At 43.3% G+C, this 24,958-nt stretch overlaps 1 protein-coding gene across 1 annotated transcript in view; it reads right to left on the minus strand.

The window, feature by feature from the left end:
- il1rapl1a (interleukin 1 receptor accessory protein-like 1a) overlaps positions 1–19,815 on the minus strand; it is a 152,426-nt gene extending 132,611 nt beyond the window's left edge. Inside the window, exon 1 of the mRNA XM_068746073.1 lies at positions 19,734–19,815. Within this exon, the coding sequence (XP_068602174.1) occupies positions 19,734–19,815 (82 nt within the window). The remainder of the gene's footprint in view (positions 1–19,733) is intronic.
- Positions 19,816–24,958: the final 5,143 nt, after the last annotated feature.

Genomic DNA, 24,958 nt, shown 5'->3' on the forward strand with positions numbered 1-24,958 from the left:
ACTTTCATGCCAGCATTGCAGTCGCAAAGGATTCACTCTGCTCCAAGAACTAGAACTGATTCAAGCACAACGTCGCACAAAGACAGCTGAATCCTGCAGATTAAGAATAGCATTTTATTGATGGCCTTATGGACAGCTGGCAGAGCGACATTTGTACAAGCTCAATTCCCAGACAAATTCCGAGCCCGAAATTGTAACTAGGAAATCCCAAAATAATTATCAGGGCACTGGCTCGGTCTTGGCTTTGTTTTTGTGCCTTTCACTGTGGGCTGATGGTTAGTGGAGAGAGCGGATGTTTGGCCAGCATACCCCCCCCCCCCCCCCTCCACACCAAACAAAGCTAGCAAACAAACAGATGGCCATATAGTCAAACTTCATTCTCTAAAGGTCGAGTTGTTGAGACGAAGGAACTCACTAAATTACAGCCCATGTCGAGTCTGTGGCCACTGGATTGGGCTGCATCCCTCCCCATGTCCACCTCTACTGCAGGGTACATCCACAGGAAGCCCTTTAGGACTACCCTGTTTGGCTGTGTGTGTATGTGATGCACCGTCTCAGGGTGGGCTCGGCGAACACACACAACTCTGGTACGTCTCCCTGCTGGTGCACAGCCATCATTAGCATATAAATAAATATGGGGGGGCAGAGAAAATAATCCTGTTAAAGATCAAACAGCAGGCTCCCTCTCTCCTCCTCCTGGCTTTCTCTGATGGTTCAATTTCTCTTAAATTTACACCTACATTCCTCAACTCGCCCGTGCTCCATCTTCTTCTCTTCGTCCCTCACTCTTCTATGAGGGGACTACACCGTCACTTTCAATATTCATTTCTACCTCCTCATTTCACTCCATTCCGGTTCCCTCTCCTCCCATCTCCCTTCTCTTTTTCGATTTCATGGCCAGCCATATCTTTAATCTTGCGCTTCCCCCCTGCCCAGTGCTCCCTTGCCACCCTCCCTCCCTTTGTCTCTCCTCTCTAGTGCAGAACTAAATGGAGATTAATGAAGGGAGGAAGATGTGTCTGTCAGCCAGACAGACTGATGCAGCCGCCACGGCCAGTGAAAAGCTGGCTCTATTCAAAACACACCCCTCAAAGAGATGCGCTAATACGCTATCCGAGGAGCCACAGATTAAGCATCCGCTCTTATTAAGAGTGTTTGTAAATGCTAGCCATACCACTGAAGCATTTATTCCTTCCTGCAATAAGTGTTTGGGATATAGATTTACTATCTCATCTCTCTCACTTTTACTCAATCATTGTAGGATATTCACAGCACACCCGTGTCTCATTTCCTCCCCAAGTTTAAATCCTGACACCCAACAGACGCTCGCTGCTCACATGCCGTCAAACAGCTCTGATAAGCCCCACAGAAAATTGACTCGTATTTTAGTGCTTCATCTCTCTCATCACGTTCCTCCGCCACCCTTCATGACCTTAATTAGAGGTCAAGCAGCTTTTTCTAATCTAATGGGTGAATTTTCGTATGGTGCAGCGTGAACATAAGGGTGCCATCGGAATCGTGGCCTTGTATCATAAACCCCACTGCCCAGTGGCAAGTTGCGTTTATGTCTGAGCAAAACTTTGTACCAATGCTGGCTTTACTTAGAATTAGTGACAACTAGTGTGCAATACACTAGTCAAATGATTCAAATTAAAAACAAACATTCTGATGATGCATTTAAGCATGGGGTGAACACAAGCATTAATTATAACCCATCCACAAACAAGCCTTTGTGTGTCATACTAAACTATACAATCTGCTGTCTGTAGCCGCACATCTGATCAGGGCTCATATATACAGTGTGTGTATTAGCAGCTGTTTACGTATTCATCTCTCCGTTGTGTTCCTCCCCCCAACCCGGCTGTAATGTGATTTCAAGGCGCAGGCGTCTCCTCTGGAGCCAGTCTGCAGCAGCGTGCACAGCAGCCAGGGGAATGCAGCAGGGGGACTGGGCTCATTTGACTATTGGTGAGAAAGAGGCAGAAAGCTGACAGGCTGGCACGCACAAATGGGACTGCTGTTAAGTCGACAGGCAGGACTCCTTTGAGGCTACTGCAGACATTCCTGGAGGAATATAGGAGTGAATTCTACGAAGGCATCTGCGCAGTCAGAATTGATTCCTTTGTCTGCATCTGTGCATTGAATGCAGAATATAAAACATTGTTTTAGTCACTGGGTGGTATCGAGTGAATCGGTGTTATGTTGGTTATGCCAGTTGACTCTTGTGGAGGTGACCTTGATTTAAATGTTGGGTGACGAGGTCAATGGTGTGTCGGTCCACACCTCCATTGAGTCCATCCTTGACTCCTCCCTCACCACCTGGTACATTGCTGCCACCGCTAAGGACACAAGCTAACCGCAACGCACCTGAGAAGGTGATCGGCTGCAATCTGCAAGCCCTTCAGGATATGAACACCTCCAGGATCTTAAAGCAGATGACTCTTACCACCATGGACACAAAGGTTTATACTTTTCTGTCTCACATTTAGCTGTGAGCCAGTCACAAAAACCAGTCTACCTCCAGAGCACTATCGAGCTGCCCTTGAGCAAGGCACCGACCCCCCCCCCCCCCCCCCCCCCAACTCATCAAGGGAACTGCTGGGACCCCAAAAGCCCACCACCGCCCATCACACACACACACACACACAAGGGGTGAAGGTTGCTGGTCAATGTCAGTGAGATAACAGCAAATAAGATAAACGTTTAGACGAATCTGCTTAGTTTCAGCTTGGAACCAAATCACTTAGATGGATCTAGAAGAACTGAATCATCAAAAGTCTGAAATACCCATTTAGACTTAAGTTTGTGATTAACTAACATCAGAATGTGTCTCAACATTAAATACGTGAAGCCTCTGAAATATTCTCTCTTTTTGCAATCGTAGTGCTCACGTCATTTTTTGTTTTATTTTGACATTACTTTTTTATAATTTCTTTAACAGAGTATATTTCCTCATATTCATACCCATTAAACTTATTTAATTTCCCCATGCCCTCCCTTTTACTCGCTCTGCTCTCTTTTCATCTGCAGAGTTAATATCGGCATTCCTTTAATTCCCCAGCCCCCATCGCCCTCATCTCTTCTTCCCGTCCTCTTTTGATCTGTGAGCTGAATTATTCCATTTTACCCGGGCTTTTAATTCTCTTGATTGAGCCAATTACCTTCTGCCTGGATCAATGTGAGAAAGGTAATGATTTAAATGGCTGCTGCATAAAGCCACATAACCACGTCAGCTGGTGAAAAACGAAATGGGAGGGCGGGGGAGTAAAGGAAGGTGGTGGAAGAGGGAGGAAATGAATATCTTCTCTTTAACACAGCTGTGCATGATTCAGCATGCACATTTATGGGCTTAATTTAGTGCCCATGCCTCTACCTGGTTTATGCTACAATGCAAAACCATGGGGGGGGGGACTGCAAACCCCAGTCCTGGAGGGATTATTTAAAATGTATGGGCTCTGTGGAAACTGGGTCAGTCCCATCTTAAACGGTGCCATCGTAGCAGAAACGCACAAAGTCACTATCCCTCAGTGTCCCACAGTCTCTCAGTCACTTGCCATCTACCTCCCACATGCACACTAGCATACTACACACGTGTGCATACAAACACATAGCTTTCCCCACCATTACAACTTGTCATCTCCTGTTGAGTGAGCCGTCCCCTCCTATTTGGTCCTCCTCCTATCTATTATTTATGTAATGGAGCATTGTATCCAAATGCAGCTCCGTCTGTGACAAGCACTCGGGTCCCAGAGGGACCCAGGGAAGGAGGCCAAGGCCCGCAAGCTCCTGCTGAGTTCGGAGTTTGCTCTCCGGGTGAGTCGGTGGGTAGACGGATGGATGGATGAATGTGCAGGTTGTTATCTCAGGCTCGGACTCGGCCTGGCACATATATCTGTGCAAAGAGCTCTCGCTTCATTTGTACAATTCCAAGACAGTTTCATATATGGGATACAGCTCAGTGTCAAAGGCCGCTGTACTGTAGATATTCCATATGTTTTAGGTCAGACAAGAAGAATATACAGAGGAAGAACCTGAAAAGAAGTATATTCACCACCAGTAAAATAAAGAAAATAAGTTAAAAACTAAATTAATGGATGATCAGTTTGATGCTCAACCTGAATTTGTTCCTTCGTTTCCAAAATGTGAGATGAGCTGAAGTTATATTCTCCTTTACAACCCTTGCAACTTTAAATTACTTTGTTCATAGATTTTCAGGTATTTAACTGATTTCCCTTCATTTGAGCGAGAGTTAATTGAGTGCTACATTCACTGAGTGCTCATCATCTGCAAAATAAAATGCTTTTTTCTTTTTTTATCTTGCGCCGCAGATGCCTAAATCGCACTTGGGTGCACCAGCGATGAAACACATCTGAAGAAGTTGCAACAACAACAACTGTAAAAGCTGCATTTAAGAACTAGAAAACGACAATCAGAGATTGCAGACCTCGCCCCCAATAGACTATTCGATCTTGTGAGACAGTAAACAGGGCTTCCGGATCAGAAAGGCCAAACCTGCTCTAGCTTGCTGCTCCGGAATGTACTACAAGCCATCTTCTGGACTCTTTTTCCCATCATGCCATTTGTGCCCCTCCCTCTTAAAGTGGCAGTTTACAGCACAGGCACAATTCCAGATGTAAAAATAATTCTAGAATCTGGATCCAGATCCGGATCAACGCCATTCTCGGGGAGGACCAAGCCACGGACAGAACCTTGCTTGTGTAAAATTTTCAAGTCGATTGGGTTACTAGTTTTTGACTTATGCGCTCGGACAGACAAACAGACAGACAAACGCACCCAATTGCAATACCCTCGCTTCCGCTTCGGCGAGGGTAATGAAGCCTATATATTCGCTTGAGGCCTAAACTAACTAAAATAACCCTCCTGAATAAAAACAAAAAAAGGTTGGCAAGATTGAATGTTAGTCGGTACCGGATTTTGACCAGGATGCATGGAATTAAAGAAAAATCAAGACAACTTTATGATTCTTTATCTGTGAAGCGCTGTCAAAGAAATTGAAAGGGTCTGAATTAATCACATTGCGATTGTGATGTTAAATGATAAAGAGTAGGGTAATTCGAGACATGCCAAAGAACAGAGGATGTCAGATCAGTCTGCCTCCCGGAGGTCATTCACAGGTTGATGCAGAAAGAGTTAAACGTGTCCGAGAGGATTCGCAGTAAAGGACAGCGTCTCTGTGCCTCTGAGGTACAGCAGGGCTACGGTAACCGATGAGCTGCCACCGTCTGATCCTTATTTAATTAGCAATGTTTTTAATCACCCAAAGCAAATGCAAAGTGATTGACAACAGTAATTAGTTTAGTGTTCTCACATGTGCCCTTTCTTTCTTATTGCTTGTATCTATCGTACAGTGCGTCTCTCACTGGTAACTAATGACTGCCCGATTTAAGGATGACGAAATAAATTTTGGAAAAATTTGATATTTAAAAGTTCGGCGTACGCAAATAAAACATCCTGGCACTCTGGATCTGTTCGAAATATTTTCTTTATCTTTTATCATCTGAAAGAAAATTAAACGGCAATCATGATCGCTTCTACTCAAAATGGGCTGACAAAAAGCATCCCCTGATCCCTTTCTTGAGGTATTCCTGGAACTGTTGCCGGAATTCTGTTCCCGTTTCTGATCACTTACGAGCTGAACTGAAACGCCTCTCTGGACTTTAGGCCTGAAATGACTTTAGGCCATTTAAAGTCCATCTAAACCACTTAACAGAGGACAAGGAGGTCAACAGTCAAATTGGTTACCACGGCAACAACATACTGGTCCTGTCTGGGAGGTCAGTGGTTACCGCCCTCACTCGAGGGAGATGATGTTGAAGGAGTAGTTAGGGTTGTAGAAATGCCTCTCCCATCCCTCCATTCTCTGTCTCTCTAGAACCGTAGAATCAAGAATCAAACCTCTTCCATTGCAGGAGTGAACCTGCACAGGCGTGCCAAGGATGGTTGATTGCATTCAGGAGTTTCTGAAGAAGCTATCCACCGATATCTTCTCTTCTAAGGTGCGCACATTCTTCTCTTTTCCTACTATTCTTTTCTCTCCAGCATCCAAATATGCTCCAATACATTGTCTTCATTGCTGCTTCCCAGTTCGCCCCCCTCTCCCTGTCAACACCTACCACTCACCCTCAGACGGCTTAATCCCTGTCATATTGTCATATTACAGGAGTTCAGATGCTAATGACTGTACTGCTAATCCAGCTGTTGGCAAGCCCAAACCGCTGCTGTAGCCGCTCTGCCCGACTCGGTAACAGCTGTGCCTTGTCCATTCATGCAAGTAACGCATCAGTATCACAGAAACGGACCAGTCTGGCTGTTGGTGGGAGGGCTGGATGCATTAAGAGGAAGTACAGGGATACATTGAGATATGGCCAGCACTGCAGGAAATGATATGTGCTGGACAGGAGAGGCAGGGAAAAAGGTGTTTTTACTGCGTGACCCAAAAGAACAGAAGATACTGGCTGCAGGTTGCAGGTCAGGAACATGGAGGTCTTTGGAGAACTAATTCAATCAGACAGGGGGGGCTGTGGCAAGTAAATGAGGCAGAAAGAATGAGGGAAATTGAGGATAGACATCTGGAAAGCAGATAAAGCCATTTGCTTATTGAGGTGTGGATGTACAGTAAATACGCCATTACTGTCCTCCACAATCTGTATGTAAAATACATTTCCTATTCTCTGGGAGGCTGGGAACGTTCTTAAGCTGCAGCACATTTGATGTTTGTTGTGAAGTTGTTCAAACAGCTCTTCCATCCATTACGGAAGGAAAATCAGTTTGCTTACAATGTAAGTATAACACCACTTATCAAAAATGTAAAGTGAATTAAAACCTCTTCCTTTTCAATAAAACATCTGCCCGAAAGCATCATCCAATTAGCAAAAAGCAGGCATTCAGCTACTTCAAAATAATTCAGATAATTTTGCTGAAGCCGGTGTTTAATTATTGATTAATGAAAGCTGCAAGAGTGGGTGGTGTGTGGAGAACGGGAGAGGGAGGGGGGGGGGGGGGGGGGGGACAACATATCTGTAGTTTAAAAGATGAACGGAAAATAAGAATCCGTTCATTAGTCATAATACAACGGTCCTTCATTGCATCACTTGATGGCATCATTGTGTAGCAGCTGGTTAAAACTAAGTGAGCCGTTTCAGATGTGTTCACCAAGTTCCTCCACAATGGCTTCCTTCCATCGCCGCTCCAAACCAGCGAGAGGGCCGTTGACCCAACACCCGGAATCAACGCGAGAGCCAGATCGGTTTTGGAATAGAACATTCCTGAGAACGTTTCAAAGAAAGGAAGCAGAGGGAATAAAAAGAAGAAAACCTGTTATTGTTTGGTCTTTTTCCCCCGTTTGAAGGAAGGGTCTTGAGGTCAGCGCAGTGGGAATGTGCACTGAGAGGGTTGAAAAGGAGAAATGCCATCTGTGATTGGCGGAGATTCCCAGAGGAAAACTTAGTGCAGCTTGAGGGATCCTCTGAGGCTAATCTATCATTAGCATTCTAAATGAACTACTGGGATTTGTACGCACACACACACACACAGGGAATTTGACATGGGTCAAATGCAGGAAAAACTTCTACAAGATTGTACTGTTTTTATAATTGTGTGTAGCCAATCAAGTGTCTTGTTTGTCGAGTTTGAAATAATTGTGATATTGATTTGAAGTAAACCACGCTGCTGCAGGAAATGCTGATGGGTAGTTTTCACTGACCCGTTTCAATGCCAAATGTTAATAATGAAAAAAAATCCATTATTAATTGTAGCCGGATTTCAAATAATATTCATTAAACCAAGAATAATTATATTCAGTTGGTAAATTAATATTATGCATAGAAAAAAGGCCTTAAGCTAAGACAACTTATCATGTGGAAGCAAACACTCAGACTGATAAATGCACATACGCAGAGTTCGATCTCACTAGTCTATCGTACGGCAAACACAATGAGGTCTGTTCCAGTAATGAGGGAACCCAGAGCAGTATTGATCACATGCGGTGGATTGCAGGACCTCTGTCAGTCCCTCAGAGCCCACTTTATACAGCCAGAGAACCCAACTCAACTCCCGCTCATTTACCGCCTCACCCCCCCCCACCCGTCTGCTTCTACATCCCAAAATGTCCTCCTGGTCCATTCGTTTCTGCTTCCTTTTGCTTGTACAGTTCTTCCCCAATCTTCCCCCCCATATCAGCCTCCTTATGTATGTAAATCCATTTGTTGTGAGAATGAAGCTCGTCTAATGTGCTGAACACTACTGGATTTCATGGCATTTCTTTCCGGTAACGGTAGAATAATGAAAATGTAAATAGCGTTAAGCTGGGTTGCAACAGACAACCTCTTAATGAAGGCAGAGAGAGAGCGAGAGAGAGAGAGGTGCCAACAACACAGGAGACAGCATCACATGCAGAAAGCAGCTGAGCCGTGCATCTGGGAACCAGATAGAAAACAGGCATTATAGAAATGTAAGATTTGTGCTACGAGGTGCCTTCGAGAAAAGCGGGAAAACCTTTTCAGATGATTTCAAGTGGTTTGTTCTCAACAACACTCAATTCTCGCTTTCTTGTAGTTCTGTCCATCTTTTCTTCTGGTTGCCAGTCAGACTTCAAGAAAAAATCCCAGGCTATAATTTGAGAAGGTTTTGACCAAACTTTCCTTTTGCTTCCATCTGAGGTGGCTGTCCATTAGGGGAATAAAACTATTTTGTCAATACTGATGACAGTCATTTTCCCACTGATTTGTACTTGCGCCACAGGCACACTCAGGAGCATGAGGGGTTGGTGCTTATGTAAGGAAGGATCCGGGAGGGCTTCCATTGGGAAAGTGAAAAGAAAGAGCAAAGGTGACTTCTCATATCTGATGAAAATATTGAGTCATGAAAAGGAAAGGGGAGGGGCCAGAATAAACCAGATTAATGAGTGATTTCAAACTGAAACAGGGGGAGGGTGGCGCAGTGGCTTGCGCTGTTGCCTCACATCAAGAAGGTCCTTGTTTCGATTCCACCTGGAGGCCTCTCTGTGGGGAGTTTACATGTTCTCGCCGTGTCTGTGTGGGTTCTCTCAGGGTTCTCCAGCGACATCCCACCTCCAAAATCATGCATCTTAGGAGAACTTGCCACTCTAAACTGACTGAGTGTTTATGTGAGCGGGTGTTTGTCCATGTGTGGCCCTGCGATGAATTGGCAATTTATTCAGGGTGTAGCCTACCCCCTGCCCAATGTCAGCTGTGATAGATTCCAGCATTCGGAAAAGCAACTGGAGACGGAAAATTAATGAATAAATTAATTAATGTGGCGGGTGGGGGGGGGGCAGAGAAAGGTTGAACTGAACTTCTTATCTTATTGTCCCCTTCATAAAAGTCCATCTTAAAATCCTAGATTCAGCAGCACCTCGGAACAACACGTGTGTCCTTGCTATGCTACTCAACCTTGGGATAACTTTGCATGAGCACAACAGGCTGTTAAGTCAATCCCAGAACTACTCAGCCTAACCGAGCATTGGCTTGACCTTTGAATGTAAAAACCCACCAGGCTGGCAAATTAATCCTGGAGCGTAGCAGGCCAATCAAGTTGTCAGGCTGGGAGCACCATCAATACAACTTTCAGGTCAAACACAAAGGCATCAAGGAAACTCAATCTTCTAAAGCAGCTTTGTCCAAACTCTTTGCAAAGAGGGCCAGATTTGATCATGTGAACGTGACCGAGGGCCAACAGTCCCTGAGGACAATAGTCAAAACACTCAAAGATGCACATAAATATTCTCCTCTTTAATATTTTCATTTATAAGTAACAATGAAGTCACCAAATGTAAGCCTGTTCTAAAGACACACCATCTTCCAGTCAGGACTAAATGCAGTATGAACTGTCAAAGTTTGTTTATAAGTATGTATAAAGAAGTAAGATAAAGACAAAATCAATACAAGGACAGCGGAGTTTGGAGGACAACTTGCTAGAGCTGCCTTTTTATATCGATCGCCATCTGAGCTTAGGCTCTTGACAACATGAAGCCGAAGAAAGGTCATTATGCAGTCACCAGAACCACCCACATCTGCAGTGGCACAGAAAAATGAAGTCGAAAACGAAGCGGTGAGACTCAAGAAACTCTGCCGGTGGCGAGGGACGAGGGAGGCACCGGGGCAGTGAGAGGAATGGATGAAAGCAACGAATGCAGAAAAGATTGAAAGGAATAGAGTGTGGTGAAGAGAGATGGAGGCAGACAGTGAGGCAGCGCTATTTACGGTAGATTAGTTGTTATGGTGATAAGCAGGGAAAGGAAGGGATGAAGTTGTCAGGGTGATGAGCCTGCACTTGGCTACTAATGATATGTAAAAAATATCCGTGCAGAGATTTGACCCTATCTTTGCACACACACAAAAGCGCGCACACACACAAATAAAATGCGCCATAAATAACACAAATAACACTAAAACGAATTCACACAAAAGCAGAGCAGTATGTTGAAGCAGGCTGCGCTCGTTCACATTTGGAGACAGACTTTCATTCCTCCCCCACATCTTCAACAACGAGATCTGCTTCGCTTCATGAGGGTTGATGGATTGATGCTTTCTATGTAAAACACTTGTAGCTCCGTGCTTCTAAAGCGCTAACGACTGAAAGCACATCACATTGACAGAAAGAACCAGCAGAGGACGTTGGATATCTGTAGATGAAATGGCCTGAAGGCTCCTAAATTGCTGGTATTTGTAGTTTTGCTGCCTGTGGTGGAACCTCTGGGGAGGCATCAGATGCATCCCACAAAAAAAGACATTATCTCTCTCTCTCTCCCGTCAATAAAGCTCCTGTATGCTGTAGTGCATTGATCGTAATCATCTTGCCTGCACTCATCCACCTTGTGGGTCATGCCGGCAGCCTACTCCAGCTGACAGTGAAAGCGTCATGGTACAACCAGGTCATCAGTTCACTTGACACAAAGATGGAAAGCAAAGACTCATCCAGTACCAACACAGACAGCAGGAAGCTGGAACAAACATAGGAAATCACTGCAGGCACTGGGAAACCAGCAATCTCGACATGAAGGTAAGGATCCGAACCCACCTCTTCAAACAGAAATGAGACATTTGCTCTGAAACAAATTCCCATCTGTTTGTTCAAATTCGGCGAACATCACAACAAAATCTCGGTGCGCACATCCACTGTCTGCTGGCATGCTACAATGTTGAAACACGTGACATACAACGCAACAGCAAGCATTAAGCTATATATTTCCACTCCCTCCCAGGTCAGCATTTGTCTTCTGTGTTTGCTCCGTCTGCTGCTGCAGCATATTTGATTCTCCTGGAGTTAGCGTCGCACCTGAACACATTGCTAGAACGTCCTACTGGTTCCGACTCGCCTTCATAGAGACACGGCGTTACTTCCTCCTCAGGCATAATAGACATGGAACAAACTGACACCCATCGAGCTTTCACTACATTCAAACAGGACACTGAGATGCAATAAAGTTGCCCGAATGGTAATGGGTGCAACTGGTGCAGCACTGTCCCATCCCAACAATAATACATAATAACATAGCTATTTTTGTTCCTACTTCAGGTGCATTTTGCTGATAAGGACCAGTAGTTAGTATGCATGCGCCTGTAAACACTTTTAGGGTGATGAGTTTCAACATTTAATAAGTAATATTTAACACTGGTTTTATCCAGAGTAGAAATCGATGGAATTGTATTCCCATTGAAAGAAAAAAAATGGATCAGCATATTCTTGTTGATGGATGAGACACACACGTTTATGGTAAATTATACAGTACAGCGCAACACACTTGCAAATACACTTTTATTGTGAACTAAATTGCTTTCAGGTCTACAAAAGCCTCCAGTGGCCCTTCTCATTTAACAACATTTAATTACCTGGTCGTCCGTTTCAGTAGCACACAAAAAACTGCTTAAACATACACACCATGTCTCTCTCTCTTACGCTGGCACATACTGAGAGTACCACATTATAGGTATTTAACAACATGAACGATTCAGCAGCATTAGTTTATTATCAGTGAAGACCAGCAAACATTTCTCTTATCTGTTCACTTCGGGATATATATAGTCTCCCTCCACCATGCACCGCACCCATCACACACAGACACGCACAAACACACACATGAAATTCCCCTGAACACAGGGAAAGCCGTGGCAGCAGCATCCCAAGGGATGATGGTCTTTAAATGGAAGTCGTTGCACCTCATACGGTTTTCTCCGGTCTCACCCCACAGGCCTAAATCTTGCTGTGCATCACCAGGATGATTCAGACATCCTTCATACTGCTGTGAAAAATGCTTGCCTCTACAGTTTTAGATGCTGATGGCACAAAACAATGAAACAATTCTACTGTCTGATAGACAACGCTTCTACTTTGAACTTGTCCTCTTGTTCTTCAGTCAACATAATAATGAAACATAACCCCCCCCCCCTACCAACCACTAAAAATGAATGCATTATAGCTTGATTGACTTCATATGCTACGTCCTAACCTCGGGCTCTGCAGCTGCTGTGAAACAAACAACGAAAGCAGGCTTCCTGTCGGCACAATGCACCATGCAGGGACAGCCTGGCCCTCCTCAAAGAAAGCCATTTAATCTCCAGTAGTCTGCATGTGATCAATCTCCCAGCACAGTGTTACTGCAGCACAGGCCATTCCTCATCATTTAGAGAGAAAGGTATTGACCAGGCCGGCAAAGCCTCCATAATGTATTTGTGTGTTGTGAGCCAGCGGTAAAGAATGAACAAAACTGTCCAGTCTCTTCAATACATCCTGTGTGTATTTATCTGCACATTACTGGTGAGTAAGTGCATGAATGCATGGTCATGAAAGGCGAGTGTGTGTACAGTATGTTCTAGAGAAGAAAGAGGGGAAATTAAATGGTCTTTTTTTGTATTCTTGGTGCTTTTCTGACAGTCATGTGTTCAGGTTTATGCAGGCAACCATGTTCAATTCTAAAAACCTGCTGTGGTGGAATAAACATCTTAACAAAGTAACACGCTACAGTGACGTTACTTTTTCATGTACCAATGTACCAACACCTGAAAAATAGCCTATTTATGTTTTAATTCGTGGTGAATACAATGAACCCGTGTGAAATGACAATTAGCATCGTTACCCAATCTCCAAACCATCTGAAAGACAACGCAAACAACAACTAAACGGATTTTGGCATTTTCTGCTTAAACAGAATGTCTACAATATTGGAATGTTCATTATCATCACAGTTAATGTCAATTATTAGCCCCATCAACAAAGCTTTACTCTATAGAGTATAGATAGATGGAGACATTGTATTTTTTAAATAATGTGATTAATATTACAAATCACGACGGTCAATCGACAGTGGTGATGCTTTTTTAGATTTAAGCTGCTCTGCTTTGGCCCGTTGGCGTGAGAGAGATAGAAAGAGAAGATGTGAAGACCGATCGGTGGAGAGATGGGGAAGTAAGATTGGGAGACTGGTAAAGTGAGAGAGATAATAAAAAATAAAGTGTACTATTTACTATAACTACTAGAATTACAACAACTATAATATTAATAAAACCAATATTAATACTAGTGATGGTGATAATATTGGCGAGTGTTTAGTGTAATTATAGCATTACTTTATTTTTCAAATCCCCTGTGGGTATTTTGACAAATTAGTTATTTTTATTTTCAACCATGACAGTAGTGTAAATAAAATTTAAACAGTCCTTTATTCAAATGTTGTTATCTAAAGCAATTCACCCAAAACTATCAGTGGATCTTTACTTAAGTGTGTCGATGTGGAGAACACATTTGGATTTTAACCATATAAATTAATACCTCGACACTGTCGGCAGAGGAGCTTAATTTTAGATACGCAAAGTTCAATTTAATATGATATTGCTGCAGTCAGGCGTCTGAGATGTCAATGAGGACAGCTGGTCTGTCAATAGACTCTTGCACCTTTTTCCTGCACAAACATCTTGGGAGCTCTGCGGCGCAGGACAGGAATGACAAAGAGATAAGTCCTCACTGCATCTTATTTGTGTAGGTCACTTAGCCTGACTGCTTGACAATAAGAAGAGATAGACAGGAACATGTCAGCTTTCACATATCAGAGAAATGATAAGACAGTGCCTCGCCAAATAAATTAGATGACTGACAGGCCGAGTTTGCATTTCTGTCTTCACACTTATGAGGTTATTCTGGCATCAGCTCCACGGACTTCATCCCCCACACTGCCTTGGGGCCACGTCAGATTTACAGTTATCCATGACAGGCTCTTATCAGGGATTTGGAGCGGGACATTGCAGAGTCATCTGGAATATTGGCTGTATCTTTTATCCATGCTCAGAGGAACAACAAGAGGCCAAGGTTGGGAAATCACAAGTCACACAGAGATAAAATGTTTCAATATATTCTCTCCCTCTCTCTCTCACACACACACACCCCCACACACCCCCACACACACAAATTTCCAAATCTGACACCTCCTGCTGGGATCATTGGGGAGCAATGTCCTGTCATATCAGAGTATGGGGACAGTAAGCTGACTGCAGCGTCTTTTGGGACATTACACCACGTAAAACGTGCCGTCACAGCTGGTTCCCCTCTGCAGTTCCAAGTCATATCATTTTGTTCAATTACAATTGCTGTCTGTAATATGTTTATATTACAATTGCTGTCTGTAATATGTTTAGAACCACCACAAATACAATGAGGTTTACTCTGCTACTTGAAAATGTTAATTTTATGTAAACTTATATTTAGTGTCAGTCCCTGGCAAAAAAACGTGGATTTTGTTTTTCAACTAACCAGCGAAGAAAATCTACAGGTTTTACCGTCATATTAAACATTACATCCTTAAAAAAGTAAAATATTTGCATGGCTCAGACCAAGTCTTCATGTGAAATGCACAGTCATTCCAATTTTATGTTTACTTTTTTTCTACTGTAGCTTTAATATGGACTCAATCATATAAAAAGAAATGAAAGATTTGCTGTAAACTCGGTCCCTACTGGGTTAAGTACGAGACTTAATTTTGAGTTGTTTTCGACTGCAGCATGTTCGCTCATGCCTGCCGGCTGTGTTTGGAAGCCATTATCCCAGCCATCAGACCGGTCAGCAGGCCTTGGACGTGTTTAGTGATGTGCATTGTCTGGCTCTCTCATGACATTTGGAGTGCGCTGGACAAAGTGTTTATGCAGAGCTTAATTTTTGTTGACTCTTTGCGGGACAGCAGAGAGTCACAGCTGTGAGCGATTCATTATGGACACTGTTGTCTTTTTTTATGTCCTGGCAAAATAGTCCAGGGCGGAAGACGACGCACAGAGGAACCTTTCCCTGGTGATAATGTGAGGGTATAACTGCTGGACTAATGCAGCTTTTAGGTTGATAAACTTTAAACTGCGCTGCCTAGAGTAACACTGTGTGTGAGAAGATAGCTTTATAAGCCTCTCTCTCTTTTAGTCCAAAATTATTGCACAATTGGCAGGTGGCCTTTCTTTGGTCACATGGCAGTATGCAGGTAATGCATCAGCACAGACGGACAGCTGAAGAGCAAGCAGAGGTCATGATGGGACATGAAAGGGAAGTTAAGTGGGTGATTTCAGCAGATTGGCCACAGCAGAAATTGATGGTGTTGAGATTCAAAAGGACTAATAGAAAATGTTCAGCCGTACGATCCAATCAAAACCTTGTGGAGCTTTTGGACGCCATTATGTGTGGAGGAAGTCAGTGTTAAGTCACCTGGCTCTGCTGAAGGACCAACTAAAACACAGGCACCTGGAGAACGTCATGAGTGTGTGCTCAGTGAGCAACTTTCACTGGGGGGGAAAAAAAATAGCGTGCCATTTAGCAACAGGGCAACCATTTATCATAACACATCCAGGGCCGTTCTCTTTTTCACAATCAACCCAGAGCAGACAAGGAATATGATGCTAATATATCATGACTATAACAATCTTTGGAGTGGCCATGCGTAAAAAGTCTATTACTGAAATAGCATCAGTTCCACGGAGTGAAGCGCCATTGACTGACCCCATAGTCCGATGGGACTTGACAGCTTCTGAGGTATGAATGAAGATATTCTGATGCCTGAAATACACGAACGTCAGGATCTATGCTTGTGTTTTTCGGGTGGCACTAGAGGCATGGCATGTTAGAGAGGAAAGAATAGAATGTTGTTCATCCGAGGCATGGCTTTAAAGAGGAACTGTCGACTGGCTACTATTGCCGCTTCATCCCAACTTCCCAGAGTGATCGTTTCTTGCTTCAGTTCACTGGACAGAGCAGTGGCAACAGATGTGTGAGTGGGATATGTCTAATTCAGCTCTTTGTTTTGACTCAAGGCTTTCTTCAGATTTATAGTGGAGACAGGTCATTTTCCAAAAACAAAAACAAAAAGTGGGTGATCAAGAGGTCTTGCCGTGAAAGTTACACTGCCTCTCCAGTGGGGAAATCTAAAAGGCAATACTAGTCGTAGTAGAAAAGCCTCACGCTTATCGTTTCCAAGGCATAGCCTCTCAACGGAAATGTATTGCGAGTATCGGTTGATACACATCAGGTCGCAGTTCACTTCAAATCTAATCAAGGAAAGAAGTCATTGTCAAATGCACTGAGGATTCTACGACATTAAGGATGAGCTGCCTGTTTTAAATTCTCATGGGTTCTATTTCCGTGTAATTCCTTTATCCTTTATGCATATTGTTCTTAACTGGGACGGATGCTGCATTTTGTTGGGGCTTGCAGAACACTGTGATCGTGTTCTGTCTGATGGATCTCACAGATATTTAACATTCTTCAGAGTGGCTTTAAGTGGGCTGCACACTAGTAATTGGATTTGCGAGCAGACCGAGACCCAGGTTAAATAGAACCTGTCTTGTCTTGTTAAAGTTTGGACCCTTGTGGACTGAGCTCAAGCAGCGAGTCTGCCCGGGTCTGGACCAAGGAAGGACCATTTGGGGTCTGATGCATGGACCCTGACAGTTAGCCTCTGACAGGAACCTGCTCAGAGGCAATGGAAGTGAATCTAACAAAGCGCCAACAAGGCCTTGGTCAGATGCGGAGCAGCAGCAGCAGCGGAGCTCCAGGAGGACGTCAAACAATCCATGCATGATACATGCATAACAAATATAACAACAGAGGTCTGCAGAGAGCAACAATCAAAACCCAACGAGAGCAACCTACCTGCATCTGGTCATTAAAACCATGACCGGTGCCACGGGGGGGGGGGGGGGGGGGGGGGGTTAGGTACAACTCCACATCCTTTGGAAAGCTCATAAACCGTATTGACTGATTATAGGATTTTGGTGTGCCGCAAACTCTGGGAGTGCCATCCGGATGGTGGGATAGAAAATCAATTTAATGGTTGCGCTATCCAGCGTCCCCTGAGGGCTAATCAAGTCCTCCTAACTGATCCCTCAGCCACAACGATTCAAGGGTGTGTAGGCGAATTCCTACTCTTTCCACAGGCGCATGGAAACAGCAGTACAGTCCCCTTTGACTCAGGAATTGATTGACCACAATCAATTCAATAAAGCAGGAATCCAAACAAGCGTCTCTCTCTGGCGGTTTCAATCTTTCTTTGCCAGGTCAACGCTAAAATAGAGACACTGAGGAATGTGTCCAAAGGCAGAGGGGGTCATTTGAAGTTAATTTAATATCAGTCAGATCCGAGGTGCTTCATTGCCTTAATTTGCTGGACATGAAGTCCACCAAGGACTTTATCAGACAATGAATCTCCTTTACCACCATATTAGCTATTCAACTCAGAGCAACATTTTTTTTCTTGACTTTTCAGACTAGTAGGCGAGAAGGATTCAGTACGGCAGAAACATTTATTCCTTTTATATAATTTCCTGATTAGTTAACTGTGATGTATTTTCAGTTTATAACACATCAATGATAATATTGTGCAAAGAACCCAGTGGAGATGGGAGATATTGTGTAAATGATAAAAAATATTATTTTTTCATTCTTAAAGGGTTAGGTTTACTTTTAAGGCTTTCCTTTCTTTTAGTTTAGTCTCTCACATTTTCACATTCATATGCTGATCTCATTGTCCAAAGAGAGGAAACTCATTAGAATCAAAATTAAATATGAATTTAACAGAAACCAGGTTTAATCAAAAACCAGTACCTTCTTGCTGTGATGTAACAGCACTACCCATTGTGCCACCGTGCTTCCCCAGCTCGGATTTAAATATTAAGTTGAAGATTTCTGTTTCCCGTATTGTTTGGGTCGTTAACTTCTTCCCCAGAGAGAGAGAGAGACTTGATGCAAGCATGCAGCACATATGTCAGAGATTGCAAGTTAAGGCTCGTCTGATCTTCCTCCTTGCTCCATTTATTATCTTTCATCCAGACAGAGAAGCCTTTCAAACTGCCATTACATTGACAAACTGCTCTGTGACACTCCATCACCTTGGACCCCTCAGTTGTGAGGTAATATTGACTTTACTGCTATTGATATTCGACCTAAGCACTTGATTGAACTGATGTGCTATCCTGTCTCGGATCTATAAGGAAATCCTCCACAGACCAAGACGTTCAACATCTCAGGTTCTCATGGGTGTGTGTGTGTGCGCACATAACTCTGCAGTCCTTTATTAACCACAATGACCCAACACTGAGATGGATAATAATAATAACAGCAGCAGTGTTAAATATAATATATAGATTAATGATTTTATAGGTCAACAGGAATTATTAGTAGCTTTGAGGTTATTTAAGTGTTTTTTTTATCAGTCATTAATGTCCATAAATCCAGTTTATACAGCCTATTGGGATTAATAGTAACTTTAAACGTTCTACATGTCCAGACATTTCTAAGATTTATTAATAAAGATTTACAGCATGCATGTGTGGCGTTAAACGCCGACTTCCCCAGGACAAAGAAACATTTCGACATTTCTAGACCCAGCATGTGCAACCAAAAACATATATTTGTGCATGCAAATAATGGATTTAATGATAAATAAGGATTATTTAACATTATGTTTTCAGTATTATTAATACATGTGGTACTAGTACTGAATTCTGAGTTCTGCATTTCTAATAAAATGCACAGGACCATCTTCTCTTCTGGAATGTAACTGGCTTCCTGAGTCCCGATATGTATTCCCATCCTGACAGGGTTCCACCCTCCCATTTTTCCCCTCTCCATTTCCTTGTTTGATCTTTGCATTTGTTACCAATTGATGCTTGATTTGCTGGCATTTAGAATCAAAATGAGTTTCACGGTAACCTTGGTGACCCAGCCTCTGAGCAATTGGACCATTTGGTAGCTGTCACTCTCTGCATATGGAAGTGGTCTACCTAATTCTAGGTTGCACATCTTCCTCCTCACCTGAATGCATTTTTAAATATCATTTTATTTTCTTATGTGATGTTTTGTCAGAATGTGAGATTCATCAACTTTTGCCATGACCTGTCTCCTGAAACAAGTTTTTTTATAATGTGTGTAACCCACATTATATTCCAGTGTTCTAACATGGTGTTTAATGTGCCGTCTGCGTTAATAGTTATTAACTGCTTAAAACATGCATTAGGAAAAGACTCGTTCGTAAATCATCAGCACAGAAATGATTGATTGGTGTCAGAGAAATTGATCAAAAGCCTCTACATGACATGAGTGATGGCACCATCCAATGATGGTTTGAGGCTACCATGTCATGCTCATATATTACTAACTCATCGGGGGGGGGGGGGCATGCACGTGCTTTCAACAAGTCACACAAGCAAGGAGAAAACAAGTGTGTGAAATACCTGAGCCTCTCTTAGAGACCACCTTTACACTCTCGGACAGCGTGATGAACAGGAGGATCAGCAGAGGGCTGGGAGGTCTCATCTTACCCCCGTCCTCGCAGCCTGAAGGACAGGAGACAAGGCAGGGAGAAGGGGGGGGGGGGGGGGGGGCAGTGGGAGAGAGAAGAAGACAGTATTCAGTCACCGCCTGCACAGGAGATCAAGTACCTCCTTGTCACTGTAGACAAGAGTGACAGTGCGGAGGGATGCCCTGAAATGGATCAAACGCTACATCAGGTAGGCATGCACGCTGTTGTACACACACACACACACACACACACACACACACACACAGATAGTCACATCAACATATCATCCTGCTCATTCCCTCAGGGGATCTTTGTCGTAATGATTTTCTCTCCTGATTGAGACAGGTTATCATAGCAGGGATGTATTTCATGAGAAGCCATTCCCGGAGATGCTGACCAATCAATAAAGAAATAAGTACATGTTAGAACCAACCCTTTTAATCATTCGTTTCATTAAAAATATAAGAGACCTTCAAGGGAAAAATCACCTTGTGACTCATTGATAGACACACACACACATTTCTCCAGTCTTTAAAATAAGCTACATGGCTGTCGCTTTGCAATCAAAACACTTCCCATTTCTTTTTTTCTTATTCATGCTTTTAATCCAGGTCTTGGAACTTTTTTTTTTTAAATTGGGTACGTGTCAGAGGAGCAGAATCACCAATAGCCATCCATTTTCTGTCAGTCCAAAGAGAGGAGAACACAACTCACAGCAAATTAACCCAATGAACCAGAAAGGAGAAGACTAGGACCCTGTCCTTTCGGGAGATTCAAAGCCAGGATTGGACTCTTGAATCTGTGGCGGGTCACGTGCGCTCCAGATTAGCATAGCTAATGAAAGAAGCCTCTCTCGCTGTGTGTTTACACGATACTTGCAAGGCCTGCCGTGAAAAGAAGCCTCTCTCTCCTCCTCCATCACATTCGACTATGAAACAACAGACAGTCGATTAAAACCGCCCTGCCAAAAACGTTCTGCCTGATTCAGCATCGAGAGGATCGGCTCCCCTTTGTTCACCTGAAAGACCTTTACAGCAGTTGAGATTTTCTTAATGTCTTTGAGCCTAGATGTTCATAAACATCACACATCCTACGACTGGCACTGAACGGAACCTAATGCAGCCATTTATAGAGCAGGAGGATGAATGATGAAGATTTTAATGGGTGCATGATCATACGCTCCCAAGTAGGAGAGAGACAGCATCTTTGTAGCATCCTTGCAAATTTTGAAGAATGTTGCAATGGATTAGGGTTAATCTATATAGAGAAAGGCAGGCTTTCCTCGCCACATGCTGTTGCTCACGGTGGCTCGTTCAGTCTGTGTGGAATATAAGGTGGCTCTTCTTGCTAAGTGCTTTGATATAACTTATGGTGAGATTTGGCACGATATAAATAAATTGAGTTGAACTGGAATTTAGCATCCCCCTCAACAAAATTCAAAACGAGGAGGAATTTCCAACCAGAGCTCAAACCTTTTGTTAAGACAACCTAGGCCAGAAAAGGGACAGTCACCGGGACTGAATCGAGTGATCCTCAGCTGCTGCTCCTTCAGATTTATTCTGTCATCTTTAACATTACCTATGAGGAAGGCTGGGTGCTGCCAGACGTGTTCTTTTCCTGTTACCTTCAACCATTGCAGCTGCCATCATGTCAATTTGAAAAGTTCAGCTGCAGGCTGCTGGTAGGCTGCACTGTGTCTTTAAGGTGTTTTTAATTCTGGCTCCACTTTAACCCAAGATTCTCAGCACACCTGTGATGCATACTGCGCAGGCCTGAATAATGGAGTCTCAGCAGCTGAGGTGTGAAGGGAAAGCGTCTCTCTTAGTAATAAGATTTATTAATTTGCATGTTTGTAAAGCCCAGTCTTAGAAGGAAGGCCCTGAACCGAGCTTATATCTACACTGTCAGCTGTCCAATGAAGGCAAGCGTTTCACCAAAAGGTCAGGGTACTGGTATGAAGAGACGTACTGAACATAAAGCATGACTGGCAGGTTGCTTCTTTGCAGCAGCCGGTACGGAGCTGCCCTTCGTCACAGTTTGTTGAAAGGAACACCATGCCTTCACTCAGAGAACATTTCATTCCTGCAGCCATGACATCACCTCATATACCGAGGGGCATTGTGGGCCTTGCACGGCCCCCCACAGACACCAGACACACCTCCTCTCCCCTCCTCCCCCTTTCTGCTCCTCCTTTCGTCCCTACATTCTCACTGCAAATGTGTTGAAACTGCACCTCAAAAGCACTCAACAGCCGAGACAAGTCGACTCGCAGGTCAGCATGACTCATCAGTGTGCTCCATGGGGTGGAGTGCTTGTTGATGGACATCCGGGGAGAAAGCACACACACACTCCATTTCATCCCCTGAAATGTATGGATTTGTAGTAAGTGTAGGACAAAATTAAACATGAGTCACTCCGCCCTTCTTTGGAGGTTCTCACATCACTTTTTTTCACTCTGCAAACTCCTTGCATGCTATAGATTAATTCCCCCAAAGGGCCAGTTAGCCCCTCAAATCAGAAGGTTGTAGTGATTTTATTTGAACATCAAAAAATATATATTTCGAGCTTAAATCATTCACCTTGGAAGGCTTCTGGGTATAATGCAGCTGTTTCCAGGGCAACATGAAAAGAACTCAATAATGCTGGGTTGCATTTTTCATTGAAAAGCATTCCTCCTCTCAGAATCTTTGCATGCAAATGTGAGTGCCCCGTACAGATAAAGAAAAAAAGTCGGACTAGCAAATCTTCTCACTCTAATGATTTTCATGCAAGATTGTAATATTTGCTGATACGGTTAACATCGAATGAACGTTACAAAAATTCCGGAGGAGGTGCGTTTCAGGAGGAATTCACACCGGCCTGGCGTTTTGCCCCAGGATTCTATGACAAATGCAGCATGGACAACTGAAGGACAAGAGGAATGAGCCCTGCACCGCCTGCTGACTCACCCCGACAAAAGGAGCAGAGGAATTTGCAGTCTCTGGGCATATATTGTGGGACTGGATCTCCCAGGACAGCAGTATCTCCTCCTCCCATCTTCCTTTAATGTCTCCCAAATTCAATTATAACCTCACACTATTTGTTGCTAACGCTCCTCCTCAGCTGTGTGTGTGGTGTGTCTCATTACTCTCATATTCAAATCTCTCAACAGAGCAGGGCACACAGACTCAGAAGCTACAAGCAGAAGCCTAAAGCCTTGCGTTGCTCTGTTGCTACAGGATGCAGACATGCCATTTTAAGGCAGAACAAATCCTCCGCCATCTTGGGGAAGCAAGTTGTGCATGATCGATCATGTGATTTAGAGACTTAATGTAACCTGACTGCAGCCTGCACTGTGTTCCCAGGTTGAGGACGTCTTCATAGTTTTTAACTAGACATGGCTGTGTGCCCTGAAGGCAACAGAACTGCAAACTCTGGCAATGTGAATATGGAAAGGATTGACCTGAAGCACTTCAGTGTTTCCTTGGAGCCATGCTGCTGCGGAATTCATGCGGTTAACATTACGGATGGTAATCTTAGTGTTCTTACTGCCAAACACGAGTTGAGTTCATTGGTACTGCATATCTCCAAATGAAAATAGATTCATGGCTTTAATACCAAGCTATGGCACTTTTAGGCGACAGCATGAGGTTCTGTGTTCCACCAAAACAGCAGAGCCCCTGCTTGTGTAGAGCAAACACCAGGAATTAACCTTTCTCTCACATGCACATTACAAGAGCAGTAGTGGGTCTTGATCAATACTGCATGAGTAACAACTGCTAAATCTTAAATGAGAACTCAGAAAGTGGAAAACAAATATGCTTCAGCTGCATTAAGATCAGTCCTGGTGCCATGAAATGAGAATATGTATTGATACACTACCGTATACATCTACACCATCCACAATTCTATGAGATAAAGTATTATTTATATACCTGAGCTCCAGACTGTTGAGACAAACCTTTGAAGCTACATGCCGAGAGACATAAAGTGACTGCGGTTTCAACACTAGAGGAAAAACACAGCAATTAGAGGGAAAACGCTGAATAACTGCAAAGTGGAAGTACTGCATGTCTGTGAGCCTCAGAAACTCAGCTCAATTACGTTTGGCTTTCTGAATGTTTGCGATGCCATCATCAAGAGCATGACCAACACAGTCCCATCTCGCTTATTATATATCCTCATCATCATTATTCAACTTGGACAGATCGCCAAATGCACAGGTCTGCTGAAGAAATGGAAATTACTGCATCTTTGAGTGTTAATAATATGCTCTTCATCAGAAGGTGCATTTACATTGGAAAAGCCCGTTTATGCTCCCTCTGTGTAGAGATATGTATGCGTGTGTCTGTAATATGTCTGTATAGTACGTAGTAGGGGTGGGTGATATGGCCCTAAAAAAATATCCCAGTATATCAGTATAACGATATGTTACAGTACTTTTGCTGTTACACATTTTTGTTAACACAATTGTACACAATAAGTGTCATAATTTTATCTATCAGAATAAAACACATATTGGACTTTAAAATATTGCAAGTCAAGTGGACTTTCATACCTTAAACAATTGTGTCTGTATGACTGAACCATTCGATGGCCCGCCCTCAGTGCTAGATCTGCACATTCTTTATGTAGACATTCAACCGCAGTGAAATTTGAAAGGTTTCACGGACAAATATGCTGACATTGTCAAAAGTAACGATGTAGCAAGCACTAATCGGCACCAAAAAAAGACAGATCCGTCATTGTAGAGCAGGGGTGTCAAACTCGATCACACGAGGGGCCGAATTATAGAAGGCAGATTATGATGCAGGCAAATATTTTGACCTAAAAAGTTCAATTTGAAAAGACAGCAACAACTTTTTCCTCAATAAAATAGATTGATGATTTGGCTGGGCTGTTGGTTTCACACATGTGACATTGAACATAAAAGGAGCTTTAAGCAGAGTCCAGACATACGACATCAAATGAGCTACAGAATTATTAAATCGTTAATTCATATTATTTCTAAAAGGCACCGCTCACTGCTATACACTCACGGTACATCTACCTGTGTGTGTGTGTGTGTGTGTGTGTGTGTGTATACCTCCATCATGCAAGTGTTTGCTCTGCTGTTTGTCAGATGTGGCACAGCGTGAGCTGCGTCCCACGAGTGTTATCCTGCAGCAGTAATGCACA

This window comes from Brachionichthys hirsutus, chromosome 12 (assembly GCF_040956055.1).
Source record: "Brachionichthys hirsutus isolate HB-005 chromosome 12, CSIRO-AGI_Bhir_v1, whole genome shotgun sequence".
Lineage (NCBI taxonomy): Eukaryota > Metazoa > Chordata > Actinopteri > Lophiiformes > Brachionichthyidae > Brachionichthys > Brachionichthys hirsutus.